The 14,952-nt window shown below is 39.2% G+C and overlaps 1 protein-coding gene across 2 annotated transcripts; it reads left to right on the plus strand.

Moving 5' to 3' along the window:
* The first annotated feature begins 7,008 nt into the window (after positions 1-7,008).
* Positions 7,009-13,716, plus strand: NPAS4 (neuronal PAS domain protein 4). Of its 2 annotated transcripts, XM_088468429.1 has the most exons (8): positions 7,009-7,323; positions 7,864-8,015; positions 8,356-8,458; positions 8,812-9,061; positions 9,178-9,287; positions 9,654-9,789; positions 9,993-11,215; positions 11,466-13,716. In XM_088468429.1, exons 1-8 carry the CDS (start codon positions 7,149-7,151, stop codon positions 11,489-11,491), a joined length of 2,175 nt encoding a protein of 724 aa, XP_088324555.1. In that variant the 5' UTR covers positions 7,009-7,148; the 3' UTR covers positions 11,492-13,716. The 2 variants fall into 2 exon arrangements, with proteins under 2 accessions (XP_088324555.1, XP_088324554.1); XM_088468428.1 differs by having other exon boundaries at positions 9,993-13,716.
* Positions 13,717-14,952: the final 1,236 nt, after the last annotated feature.

Consider the following 14,952-nt stretch of genomic DNA (forward strand, 5'->3'; position numbering starts at 1 on the left):
CAGATTGGAGCAGGCAAGGTTCAGGCTAGTAGCGTAACAGACAGGTAGGCAGGTAAGGCACAGGTACTCTCTCTCAGCCACAGCTAAGAAACACATTGCACTGGCAAAGGAAGGAAGGCTCTGGACCTTCCTAAATACTCAGTGCCGCGCTGTGACTGGCTGGAATAAGCACATGACCTACCAGGATTGGACAGCCAGAATTACATGGCCGCAGGCAAGATGGAGGCACCCATGCCAACGGAACGGAAACACCACCAGACCTCACCAGGCCTAGTGACAATGTGCCCAGACAGAACCACGCGCAGCCAATGCCCCTCGCCAAACACCAGCAGCCATGACACCCTGCCTGGTACAGCTCAGCTGATCTCCAAGTACGTATAGCAAATGGCAGATCAACACTCAAAGTCCTCAACTGAGCTGACCTATCCTGTGAGTGTGGGAATAGCCATGACTGGAGATCATGGTTTCCGTATGAATGATTCATGTAAGTACAATTGTGGGCAGCTGTACTGCAAGTGACAGTTGATTGCTGCTGCGCCATTTCTATCAGATCTAAGTAAGGTTCGCTAAAAGTAATGAGTCTTTAGGGGGGCCTGGTGCTGCCACCCAGAGGTTAAATTAAACATGCTTTCTTTGTCATCAATCTTGATATGAGCAGTTTCATAATCTGTGCTGTTGTCAATCCCTCTGTTCTCTAAATTGCAAGAAGGGAAAAACTGTAAATATACCTGTTTACAACTGAGGGAAGTGTAGATGAAATTGGGCCTTGGGAAGATCTTTTCCCCTGGGTATGGTCACAGATGGTCATTACAGATACCTCATCATGCCTTTTACTCTTTGTAAAGCCATAGCCATATGCCAACATCATCCAGAACCTTCACTAGCTATTTTCACTCTGTATATCATTCAAAACCCCACTTCCTATTTCCACTTCATAAACCATCCAAAACCACCAGTTCCTGCTGTTGACAATGCTAGTAAAACTCTATATTTGCATGAAAACTCAAGTTGACTTTTGTAAGGTCTTAGCTAATAAAACGATAAGGCTGACAGTGTTGATCAGTACCTCATTTATGTCTCAGAGATAACATGTGGCTTTCCCCTAAAAATATGAAGCTCAAAGTGCCTTCTATCATGCCAGCTCCCGTTAATATGTACCCCACCTCTGTGTCAGAGACAGAATCTATGTTTTTAACTTAAACCATGTAGGGAATGCCTGGACATCATTCATTAAAGGGGAATGTGCTGACATATGTTGCGTTCAGATGGGTTACTTATACAACTGTACTGCTCCCTAAACCGGCTGCTGTACACACATGCACCTGGGCCTTTTCTCCCTCTTCTACTCTCAAACAGGCTCAGTGCACATGCTGGTGTCTAAGCAACATGTATTTTTTGTATTTCATGGGGCATTAGCTAACGAAGTTACCCTCAATGACACAGTACTATAGAATACGTACAAGCCTGTTTCTCTTTAAATAGGTGAAACATCTGTATAGGTTCCGCTAAAGGAATAACCAGAAGTCTCATGTGGCTTGATGACACAAGAAGAACTGTTTTCATGTGCCCTGCCTGTGAGGATATTGGGATTACGTATGCCTTATTTGTCTAGTGTGAGGTCAGACCTACCCGGCACCTAGGAAACACAGGAAAAAAATAAAAGGAAAGTTACCATGATACCTTTATAACATGGCACACTACGTATAATATAAACAGTAACCAATCTCTATACAACTACTGTATACATAACTATATACAGAAACTCCAAGAGCCCTTAGCCATCTAAACAGTTCTGTCACCTTAGCAATGCAGTGTGAACCACATTCCTGTATGCTGGAATCCCTTTCTAGAAAGAACAAATATAAGAGGTTCATAGCACAGGCGCTTCTGTGCTGAACTCTGAATTTTGGGTAATCTTGAGGATCCCTGATGCTTGGCAAAATATGCTCTCTACCAATGTGGTAGGGAATGGTCTCCTTTCATTCAAGCCAATGACACACCAGGGTCACCACCTCACACGTAGCTCTGGATGGAGCAGACTACAGGAGATGGATGGGTAATATCTCATCTATTCAGCACCCTGTTACGGATTCCTAGGCTGTTCCGTGTAAACCCCTAGAACCCTGGCTAGCGAGGTCTTCCACCACTAACAGCGACCCGCTGTTCCCGTAGAACTAGAAGACGTTCACCGGTACTTAAGTGGCCGGCTGGACTTAATACTCGAAGTAGTAGAGGTTTACACTGATTACCTTCGGAAACCAGAGAATAGCGGGAGATACTGGAAACTAGGATAAAAGTCAGTAGTGCAGCTAAGAAGTCGATGGTGCGGCTTTGTACGCCGATGGTGCTGCTAAAGCCGGTAGTACAATTTGCAGAGTTGATGCAGTGGCTTGGAAGCCAGTGATGCAGCTTTGAGAGCTGATGGTGCGGCTTTGTACACCGATGGTGCGGCTAAAGCCTGTAGTACAATTTGAAGAGTTGATGAAGTGGCTTGGAAGCCAGTGATGCGGCTTTGAGAGCGATGGTGCGGTTTTGTACAATGATGGTGTGGCTAAAGCGGGTAGTACAATTTGAAGAGTTGCTGCAGTGGCTTGGAGGCCAGTGATGCAGCTTTGAGAATCGATTTTGCAGCTAAAGCTGGTAGTACAGTTTGAAGAGTTGATGAAGTGGCTTGGAAGCCTGTGATGCGGCTTTGTACGCCGATGGTGTGACTAAAGCCGGTAGTACAATTTGAAGAGTTGATGAAGTGGCTTGGAGGCCAGTGATGCTGCTTTGAGAGCCGGTAGCAGCTTGGAGGCTGACGGAGTGGCTGGAGAGACGATGGAGCGGCTTGGAAGCCGGAAGCAGCTTGGAAGGTGACGGAGTGACTAGAGAGCCAGTGGAGCAGCTTGAACTACAATCAGGAGAGATGAGAATGCTGACCATGCAGCAGAGCTGAGAAATCCACAAGGAATGCTATAGTCGGCAAGGCAGCAAAAGGCCAGCGTGCACAAATAGAGGAATGAACCAATCATGCTGTGTTGTGGACAGCATGTGACATCCTGCGGCGTCCAGATCACCTAGCAACCGCCGGAACTGGAACCATACTGCCAGAAAAAGGTACATTTACTAGAAAGACATAAGTCATGACCGCGACTTGTAACACACCCATACTGACTGTACATAACCAATGCCAGTCTTTTCCAATGTAATTGCCCTGGGCATTACCAACTCATCCTTATTGGACTGTTAAAATAAAGGGGCTGATCATAACACCATTATTGAAGTAGTATTAATCCCCTCACCTCTGCTAATGTGGTGCCACATAACCTAATTAGGTCCAAGGAACAATGGGTTGTCCATCACTGTCACTAAGGGGTTCAGCTTTCTTGGTTAAGAGAACCTTCCAAGTTTAACCTCTTCCATGCTTTTATTACATCATAGGTACCCCGCAGTCCTCAGCTTCATGTAAGCTAAGGGGGGTGGGAGTCCACCTGACAGGTACACCCACCCTGCCCAAAGTCATTATTAATACAGTAATAGACTGAGGACATTCATTAACAGGCAATACATTAGAATAATTATGATAATATTGTAGCATATGATTTTACTCGACAAATTAGTACGTCTAACGTGAGATGTGCTTGTATCCGTGATGCTACCCGAGCTCACATGCACCTAACATATCCCCGGGCCAAGTATTAGAATTACCTGTAAAGCACACGCATTACATTTACTTTTTTTTGGCATGTCGCACCCTGCAAGATATGTATTGTGATGCCCACCAGCATCTTTGCAAATCCAAGCATCTGCATACAAAGATGAAGCTTTGTTTGGCGATTTTTTGATGTGAGCAGTCCTGAGTAACTCTATGGTCTTGCAGAATGGCTGCAGGAAATGAGACGCCAGAGCCATGTTTACTGAGTACAGGAACATAGATGCAGGATGTGACACGCCCCAAAAACAGTCGTAACACACCTGCATTTTTATTCGACACTACCCGTAACTTTCCCCAAATGCTGTCTGTAATTGTGTTCTGTGGATCTGGGAAGAGAGAAAGGGCTAGGAAAGTACATTACCTACTACTACAAGTTGATATTCCTGAACAAATAAAAGCATGATGGCCTCTAATCTCCCCACACTCCTATTGTTATGACCTTTCATTTAAATGGATATCCATTTCCCTGCTCTCCTCGGGGGGATCCTGCACCCATGGCGGGGGGTAGGAGGGTTGATGCTCTCTCCGCAGGCTGGGACGGAGAACAGCTAGATTATGTGATACCAGATTCTACTTTCCATTTCCCTAAATTAGGTATTGGTTGAGCATGGCTGATGGTGCAAGTTCGCTAGTAAAAGCCATTCCAAGTGCTAAATTAAAATGATTTCTTGGAATGTGGGAGGTTTGAATTTGCCATTAAGAGGAAAAGGTTAGCCAACCATTGAAAACAGTTTTGTCAAGACATCATGTTTCTTCAAGAGAAACACTGGTTAGAGGGTGGTGGTTCCACATTATGGGCTCCATGGATAGGAGAATGTGTGACAGCGAGATACTCCAGAAAAGTCAGAGGCTTGGCCATTCTTTTCCACAGAAATCTGCATTACTCCATTTTAAATACTGTGCCAGACCCGGATGGCAGGTACCTTATTTTGGTCAATATATATGCTTCCAATGTTGCTCCTCTCCTGGAATAATCATACAAATAAATTTAAAACAACATATAAGAAGGTAACTGGTATTCAACAGTCTGCTGACTGTAATATCCCACTCCTGTGGGGATCTAAAGGAAAAAGGGACTATTTTGAATATTACCAACACATCCGGACCAGCCGCTACTCCACCTAGAGACACCACTGGATTATCCCTCTGCACGAGGATACATTATTGCAAGGACATCTTGCTAATATCACCAGGAATGGTAACGTCTCTTTAATTGATTTGCTGGACATTATACCGGGACATATCCACCCTATATATATCCTTCCAACAGTGATCCCCACAGGAGTGGGATATTACAGTCAGCAGACTGTTGAATACCAGTTACCTTCTTATATGTTGGATAATACGCCCCATATTAGCGCTGTTATCCATTTCTTCTTTTCATATAGACACCCATCATCTTCTGAAAACAAAAATATTAAAAAAATGCGGACCAATGGACATAAGTACCGACCTCTAAGGGTGGTACTTCCTGAATGATAGCTCAGCCACTGCATTTCACATAGAAATGCATTGGCTGAATATTCATTGGCTGAGATAGGCGAGCTTCCGCCTCTCTCAGCCAAAGAGCGGTTGCCACAATTGACTTGGGAACTTGCGGGGGTGTGGAAAGCATGCAAGTTTGCATATTCTCGCACCCTAATACATAGGATTCGTTCTAAAAATGTGTGAGTATAGCTCTATACTCGCATATATTCAAAACTAGCACCCTATTACATTTAGCCCAAAGTCTTTCTATTTACACCTGATTATTCCTAATCACAACTTATAAAACAAAGTCTACTCACTTTATTGATTATATTATGTGGTCTAGGAAACGATTGACACAAATGTAAATAGTGCTAGGTCAAGAAGGGGACCAAGCAAAGATGTAGGGGAAGGATACGAATATGGGTGCGAAGTCTAATAATATAGTATAAGAATAGCATTTTGTTAAGTTTCATTTTATTATTTGAGGTAAATCAGAGTGTATTCATTTATTTTGCTTCTCTTTTCCTTTCTATCATACATTCCCTAAAGCCCTACAAGGCATAATGGGTTTATAAAGCACAATGGCAGTAACCCATATCAAGAGTCTCTTATCTTAAGCTTGAACCTTGAAACTGTGAGCTGTTTATCAACAGTATACGCACCAAAGCTGTAGAGTATAAAAATAGCTCCACTTTGAAGCATTTCAGAACACAGCTCACTGGAAGCTGAGGCAGTATACAGTTAATTCTGCTGTATACTAAGCCCTTACCAAATATGGAGAAAACACAGGGAGTATGCAAAAAAGCAGCCGTCATTCACAAAACAGTGTCGTCACTGCAACCTACATCTAACTACCCTTTCAACAATAAAAGGGAGAGAGAGAGGGAGAGAGCAAGAGAGAGAGAGAGGGTGACAGAGACATAAATATATAGAAAGACAGGAAAATCAGGATCAGATACCTATTTACAGATGACGGAGAAAATGCAGGGGGTGAAAACACTGCTAAATTAATCATATCCTACGAAATTATGCTGGCTTTTTTATAACCAAATCTGGAGTGCGTGGGATGAATGATGAGAGGGAACTCAAAGGCAGAGTTATTTAAATGAGGAACAATCATTCTAAAAAAAAAAAAGAAAGAATATTATGCAGTTCTATTAATAGGCACATCACATATTAGTCAACCCAATCCACTACCCAAATCTATTTGTTGAGATTTTAAAACCTATAGTCATTTTAAGATAAATAGTTGAAATTCCAATAGAAGACACCTTTCCACCAAAATACAAAATAATCTGCAATATATCTATAAGGTTTGCAGCAGAGAGCATACCCATGCATTTATACTCAGTGTCAATACTATGACTGATCCTTATATTTAACTATACATGTAATTTAATAATCACTATCACTGTATATACACATGCTATCCACATAGGGAAAATTCATAATAAAGAGATGGAGGTCCTAAAATTATATATGTTCTAGATCTGAACTGCAATATTTTATAAAAATGCAGTATTTTCAGGCTTGCCTGCAATTCTCTCCAAATTGGGTACAGAATGTGATATTTGGCTCCTTGCAGAAATCTCTCTCTGTCCTGCTCCCCCTCCCAATACTCTACCCCCTCCTTTCTCTTCTCTCCCATGGCTCAGCGTCATCTGTAAGAGTTGATGACGCTCGCCTGTTATAGGAGAGAAAGGCAGTTCCCTAACCATGCAACCCATTGATGATAAACTCCACATTTTTCCCCCTCCCCATGCGTCTCACCTGCCCACACATTCTTCAGTTACTATATAAAGAGAACCACGAGCTACAGTTCTTTAAACCAGAATCCAGAGACAGGCATCAGGAAAACTAAGAGGAATACCACATTAATCAGAAAGAGAAGACAACCAGCGAAACGGAAGAGGAGAAGAGAAAAGAAGAAAGGGGCTCTCTGGACTGACTCTTACTCAGCACCCCAGAGACCCCATCCAAAATGTACAGGTCTACCAAAGGCGCCTCAAAAGCCAGAAGGGACCAGATTAATGCAGAGATTCGAAACTTGAAAGATCTCCTTCCTATCTCTGAAAGTGACAAAGTGCGGCTATCCTACCTTCATATCATGTCGCTTGCTTGTATTTACACCAGAAAGTCTGTTTTCTTCTCAAGAGGTAAGATCTTACCGATAATCAAAAGATGTTTTACTTAATGGAATCTATTACCATCTACTACCTATTGCAATGTCGGTATTGGGATAGGCATTAATTTCTGTGTAAATTGTGCAGCTTTCTTGACCTTTAAAAAAATTCACATGACATCTAAACAGTCTATATTTTAAGGGAATTTCAAGTATGCTCTTCCTATTTACTAACATGTCTGCACTTGTTGCTTCTATGTGTAAATCAATGACTACACAATTCAAACACAGAACCATTTAATATGAGAGTAACATAATCACACTTCATTCTATTCTATCTGATGTGAAGGAGCTGTAGTGGTTTTTTTATTTTATTTTGTTGCTGCTGTCCTTGGTGCTGATTCACAGAATAATCAATTTGCTCAGTTACTCTCCAAGGTTCTGAAACAGCTTCCTAGTAGTGGAATCAGTACATATGTAAAGCACTGGTACACAATATTGTGATATGTTGTTGTGAGAATACAATACATCCATTAATGTTAAATACAATTCCTTGTTTCTGTATATCCAACAGATCAACAGGTGAATGAGTTAGAAGGTCTGCTTTCCAGCCAAGACTTACAAGATTTTGTCCACAACCTTCCCGGATTTCTGCTAACCTATACAAGTGAAGGGAAGCTAATATATTTATCAGAAAACGTGATTGATCATCTGGGACATTCAATGGTGAGTCAACACCATGTTCTTTTATACCTGTCATAACCATAGAAACAAATAGCTGAAGATTGTAAATGATAAAACATTTTTATAGCTTTAATTTTTTTTACATTAAATAAGATTTTATTTAGTAAAACAGATATTTAGAATGTGCCAGGCTACAGATCTCTCACATTTTTCTATTATTTACACTAATACACAGTTTTAGATGTGTCTTTATTTTGTATGGACTCTGAAAATTTCATTAGTGTGCAGTGAATATAAATATAGCAAATTGTAAGATTGATTTTAATCACTTTGAAATTTGATCACAAAAAATGCCTCATCTCCATTGTCTTTACTTAAACAGGTTGATTTGGTCGCTCAAGGAGATAGCATCTATGACATCATTGACCCCTCTGATCATTTTGTCATGAGGAATCAGTTGGCTCTCCCATCCTCTCTTGATAATGGTAAGAGTCTGATTTTAAGGTTTTTTTTAACCATGTGCTGAAATTAGGTTATATATATAGGTTATAAGATTAATAAAGTCTCTGGGATTCCCAGCAACAGCTGAAGTGTTTACGATTTATTAATGCCTTTATAGGAAAAGTATTATTTGAAAGTAATGCATGATTTTGTGTGCATCTAAAACATAAGAGAAATATAATATAGCTCTTAAAAAAATATTTCTTTGTGAGTGTTTACAGTCTGAATTTTAAATTAATGATACTAGTTTATAAGAGAGTTTTAAATTTGTCTAGATTATTTTGCTAGTCTTAATGTGCAATTCCACATGTAATACTATTTATAATTTTATTTTTAGAGAGAATGTTCAGGTGCAGATTCAATACTTCAAAGACAGCCAGGAGACAGAGTGCTGGCAACAAGCTCGTCCTCATAAGAGGAATGTTTCAGCAGTCCCCATCTGGCACCTACTGGTCATCTAATCCAGTTTTCACAGCCTTCTGTATTCCTCTTGACCCAAAGCCAAGAATAACCAACAACCATTTCCTAGCAGAATTATTTGAGAGTCATCATGCCAAGAACCTTTCCGTGCTTGATGTGCCAGAGAGGTAAATATTCAATATATACACCTCAATTACATCTCATTTTATCATCCACATCATGTAAAAGGGGATAAGCTCACTGCTCAGATGATAATCGAAATGTTCTCACACTTTCTTTGCAGTACCATTTTGCACTTAGGTTATGAGAAGAATGAGTTGGTCAGCAAGTCGTGGTACAGTCTAATTCATCCAGAAGATCTCACCCAACTGTCCACACAGCATTACAGACTACGTAAGTTACTTTTTATTATAAAAAATAAAATCAGTACAAAGAAAACATTAGTTGTACCAAAGGTTTTGGGAATGAGATGAAATGAAGGGACGCAGATGATAGAACAATAAATTGATATAGAGAAGCAGAAATGTATTTAAATCAGCTGGATTACAAGAACAATACTGAAGGTAGATGCACAAGAATGAATAAAGTGAGATGGATAGAATTATATTAAGGAGTAAATAGCTAAAGAAAAATAAATGGTTATAGATAAAATAAATTAAATCTAGTAGTAGAGACAGAAAGAAAGAATGAACAAAAAAAAACAGTATTCTGGGTAATCCTCAATCCTGTCATGCCTAACTTTCTGTTCTTTCACTGCAGTAAGTGAGTCTACTGAATGCAGAGCAGAAGTGGTTTTACGTCTGCAGAGAAAAGATCAACAATGGATATGGGTGTATTCTCTCATGTTACTGGAGAACAATGAAGCCCCAATTACTTCATATAACTACATAATAAGGTAAGGCACTTTATGAACTTTAAATATATACACATACACACACACAAAACACACATTTACAACAGTTATGCAGTTTTAATGGCAAGTAAAATGGATTAGTCTACATAGTCACATTCTATTGATAATTTAGCTACACATGGACATATGAAAATAATACAAATTCATGAATGTAATCTAATACATAGCTTGTTTACCATTCACAGTGAGGCCGAAGCCTGGTGCTTGAGACAGCAGCTGACTTCAGAGGAGTCTCCACTTACATTCTCAGTGGGTGGTCCTCCTTCATACCAAGAGACCCTACTCTCCCCAGCAGACCTTTCAAGCCCAGACCAAGTCTTCACTCCCCTCACAAATACACCTACAAGCATCAGTCAGTCCTTTGAGTTCTCAGAGCCTGTGTCTGTCAGCCCAGAAGACCCAATCATGTGCCAGAATACTACACCACTTATGGAAGATGCTGTTGCTGCTGAGGGACAATTAGAAAACCAATCTCTCTTTTCACTTTATCAACCAACACCATATGATCAGAACTTGAGCAGAGATCAAGTTGGGACAGTACCTCCCAAAGATTTCACCTGCACTCCTCCATATACTCCACACCAAAACTGTACATTCCTTTTTGGGGCTCCAGAAAATGTTCCTCAGACATCTTCTGAAAAGGACTCTACTACCCTAAACCCAGAACTGTATTACTCCTATTGCAGCTCCCTCTATGAGAAGCTGCCCCCAACTCCAGATAGCCCTGGGGATGGAGGAGACTGCACAGTGATGACAGTACCAGAAATCCCTGGCCCTCTCTTTGTGGATCTGCCAATGCTTCCCGATGGGTTAGTGACCCCAGAAACATCACCCATCAACCAAGCAATCTTCAGGTATTCAGAACAAGAGAAGAATGAGATAGATCTCTTGGTCAAACAGATTGGCTCTTTGGCCAATGTCTTCAGTAATGTGGCTACTAAAGATATCCCATGCTCTGAGAGCATGGCATTGAGTGGTCATGGACTGGCATGCCGAAGTGTTTCCCTCCCTACCAGTCTTCAAGATACAGATATTAGTCTTAATTTTCCTCGATCCTGGAAGAGCATTGACCTTTCTCTGTTCTTGGCATGTCAAGACCAATCTGTCACCACTGGTAGCCATACGGTATGCAGCCTTTTCAAAGACTTCCCTGATTCACCACCTTTTGCAGCCACGGGGTCTCCCTGCAGCCCCATGGAAGAGGATGAAGTAGGAGGGGACCTCTCCTTATCTCCATCCATAACTTCGAACGTGACGACTGATCTGTCGCCAGAAGAATGTAACTTTTTAGAGGAACTGATGTCCTATAAAACAGACCTTGAGGCAGGTGCCTCAGAGATTCAATGTGACCGGTTTAATGATGAGTTGTATCAACTCCAGTTTCAGCTGCAAGACGGCTTCCATCAAGGTGAGCTATTAATAAGAGCTATGCCAGTTTACATGTTAGATCATTATAAAAAATATGAAATAAGTCCTAAAACTAGACTATCAGATGTTCATTGATGTATAATAGATTATGGTCACAACAATATTTTTTGGTTACAATGTTAATATTAAATATATGTGGAAACCAGGAAATTTTGAAATTATTACTGATAAGGTCTAAAGTGCTAAATGTAGCAAAAATTTACTAATTCTCTCTTTCATTCTTTCTGCAGATGGAAGTGGAAAACCTTCGTTTTGAAATAAGTCTGTGACTTACTTCGATATGTATGGCATATTGTCATATTCTGAGCAGATTTTTCCTGCCTTATTAAGAACAAAACAAGACGCACAAAATGGGTAGAAAGAACGACTTTCTGCGTCGTTCAACTCTCCCATTCATCGCAAAACTGTTTCGTTCCCTTTTTCTCTTTCATTCCTCTACTCTCTTTTTTCTGGATTTTGTGCACGTTTACATGATACAAGAGCTCTCTTTTGTTTTCATTTGAAAATAATAGTGAAAAGCAATGGCCCATCTTAAGCAGCTAACATTCTGTACCCAGGATGTATGAAATAATCAAATCAGAAAACAGTTAAACACTGTACTTCATAAAATTGTAAACCTTTAAAACAAAAAAAATTACCAACAGAAAACATTTATTTAAATGTAAAAAATGTGATGGGCCATTGTTTTGAAAGTTTTGTACAACATGTCTATTTATACAAAAAAGGGTTTGCAGAATTGAACAGAAAGAGAAAAAAGGTGTCTATTGTGTAAGGAAGTTGTAAGTAGTCTTACATAACAAAAAAATGTATTCACTCGTAGTGAAACTAAAACTTGATATATGGTATTTATATGTTTCCTGAATTGAAAACAATTTAAAAGTTAAATTCCCATGTGTCCCGAAGAAGAATTGCTCATAACGCCTTACAAAGCATTACTTCCCCCTAGTATCATGAACTGCATCAAACTGCCATTAATTGCAGGATTTAGCATTGGTTATAATAATTTAAATAAAATAATGCAAGTATAATATGCTGTAACCCATAGCAACCTATCAGCTTTCATTATCCTAAGCATACAAGACTGTGAAGACCACATACTTGGTTGCAATGAGTTACAGCACACCATCTTATAAACAGCCCAGGTATTTAATATTATTTGAGAAGGGGTATGTAAAAGAAAGATTTAGAGGCTGTATTTGGTGATCCTCAAATTAACAAATTTATCATACAATTTCAAAGCACAAAAAATTTATCGAACATTGGCGTAGCAGAAAAATGTATGTTGACCTGTCACTTTGTATTAGCATTTCATATTCAATAATACATGAGATAGTAGGTGGTTTGTTTTACAAATTATTTATGTCATTGGCCAGATGTGTCAAATTGACTGTTAGAAAGACGAAAAAAATGCAAACTCCCAGTTCTGTTTATATAGGTTAACAGGATCACATTCATATTCGAATTACATTCGCGCCCTTATTTTACCAGTCCCACAGTTACTAATTGTGATTTTGGATTAATACCTTTACTAACTACCTGCATTTGTTTAAGTTTTTCCCAATACCTTTATTCTACTGTAGTAGAAAACAAGGACAAGTAACTCCCCCTTATCTTGGTTCTGTTTAAAAGTTTTGTTGATTTCAGTATATTTACATTTTAAATATAAAAAAATATCAAATATCTAATTCCTGGAGTGCAGTAAAGACTGGGGTTACATTAATCCCAGACAGATATTTCATGAGACTAACAAAGGCTACACATATCGGGCAATATTGCTAATCTTATTCTGTTATGTTGAAGGAAAAAAAAACGCACAAATAATAGCAGTATGTCCCTTAAATGTATATGCATCGTGCATAGCAACGCTGCTTTCCAGTTTTTAAATATTAATTATAAAATTTCACAGATATATTTGGTGCAGAAATGTGACAATTAGCAATCTGAATTTATTATATTGCCATGAAAATATGGCTCACTGAATAGGTTTTAGAGCATTGGTACACAGCTGAACTGTGCCTTTTTGATTCAAAATACATACATATAGATATATACATATCTATATATCATTTTGTATACTTGCACCTTTAAAATGATGGTGTAGTGTTCAAAGTAAAATTAAACCTCTACATATAAAAAGTGAATAATGCTTATAAGAAGCATAGAAAAAAAAAATATATATATATCAAAATTATGGTGCTGTGGAGTGCCATAAAAGATGACGTAGGATTTTGCTACGATTTAAGTATAAGGATATTTTTTCCTGAAATGCTGTTTTTCAAAACGTTGGAGAGAAATGGTGAAAATAGTAGAAAAAAAAAAAGAAAAGAAAATGTACAGTTATAAATATACATATTTATAAGTATAATTTTTCTAATGTGTATGGCAAACAGATTTGTGTTGGGCTGGTGATGTAAAGTCCTGGTCTTTTACAAAGTGTGTGTTTTTTTATTTGATATTATAAAGAGACAATTGAATGACAAACAGTGTGCTGTGTGCTTCATTTTAAGACTGACAGAACATCTTCATTGAATTATGAAACATTCTTTGTAAAGTGCTGCATAATACTAATACATTGCCTCTATATAAAGATTAATAAATACATTATAGTGTACACACAGATTTTAACCAGCATTATGAAGCCAGTCTTCAGTCTTTTTCCCTGCGCTCAAATTTCACCCAGGATTTTTAGTTTGCATGAAAATACAGTTTACAAGTGGGTGATTTACAGGTTACCTATACGTGTTTTCCGAAAACCCAGTTCCTCATTAAGTTTATATAGTACAAAGAACCAAACAAGGAGAGAAAAAAAAAAAAAAAAAACTTTCATTGAGGCCTGAATTCAATTAGCCTCAGGTTCCATTAACGTGGATCAAAAACCCGCAGCCGTGGCTTTTTCCTATACAATTAGAAATCCTTATTAAGTTAACGCTGGTCTCAGTGGGAGTTCTCAGCACCTGAGTAGATGAAAGGTAGGGAAAAATCTTTAAGATAAAAATGTCAGGTCTCAGTGCAGAACCTTTGGTAGACCCCTCCCTATCAATAATCATGTACTTGGAGGCATTTAAGTAGCATAATTTGGCCAATAATTACGTCATTTTCAGTTGATTTTCCTAAAAAAGCTTAACAAAGTAATTATGTGGGACACATATTTTGGGGGTAGATGGTAAAACTAGTAGTTTGAACTGGCAAAGTGTTTTTCCCAATATTTTTGAAACTTATTTTTGAAGCTTAAAAACAATTAAAAATCACATTACATAAATTTTTCTGTATCCCCAAAATAATGTTTAAGGGAATACGTTCGGCATACCAGTGGTTGGGATGCCGATGCTTAAATTACCGGCGATGGAATCCCGATTGCCGGGATACAAACGGTAAGTAGAGATTAGGCACTAGGGGGAGGTTTAGGGTTAGGCATTAAGGGGAAAGGGTTAGGTTTAGAGTGCGGGGAGGCGGAGGTTAGGTTTAGACACTAGGGTGGAGGTTAAGGTCAGGCACCGGGGAGGGAGGATTAGGGTAGGGAAAGGGGGAGTGTTAGCATACCAACCAACAAGTGTTGGTATGCTAACCTTGTTGGGATGCCGGTGTCGTGATTCTGACCACCGGGATCCCGAGTGCTGGCATCCTGTAGCCAAACCCTTTTAAGAACCTAGAATACTTTGCTCAAGGGCACTAATAGCCTTCTATACTGTTATCTAATCTTATATGCCACTTTTTGGG

The sequence above is a fragment of the Taudactylus pleione genome, unplaced genomic scaffold, assembly GCF_031769625.1.
Source record: "Taudactylus pleione unplaced genomic scaffold, aTauple2 ptg000085l, whole genome shotgun sequence".
Classification (NCBI taxonomy): Eukaryota; Metazoa; Chordata; class Amphibia; order Anura; family Myobatrachidae; genus Taudactylus; species Taudactylus pleione.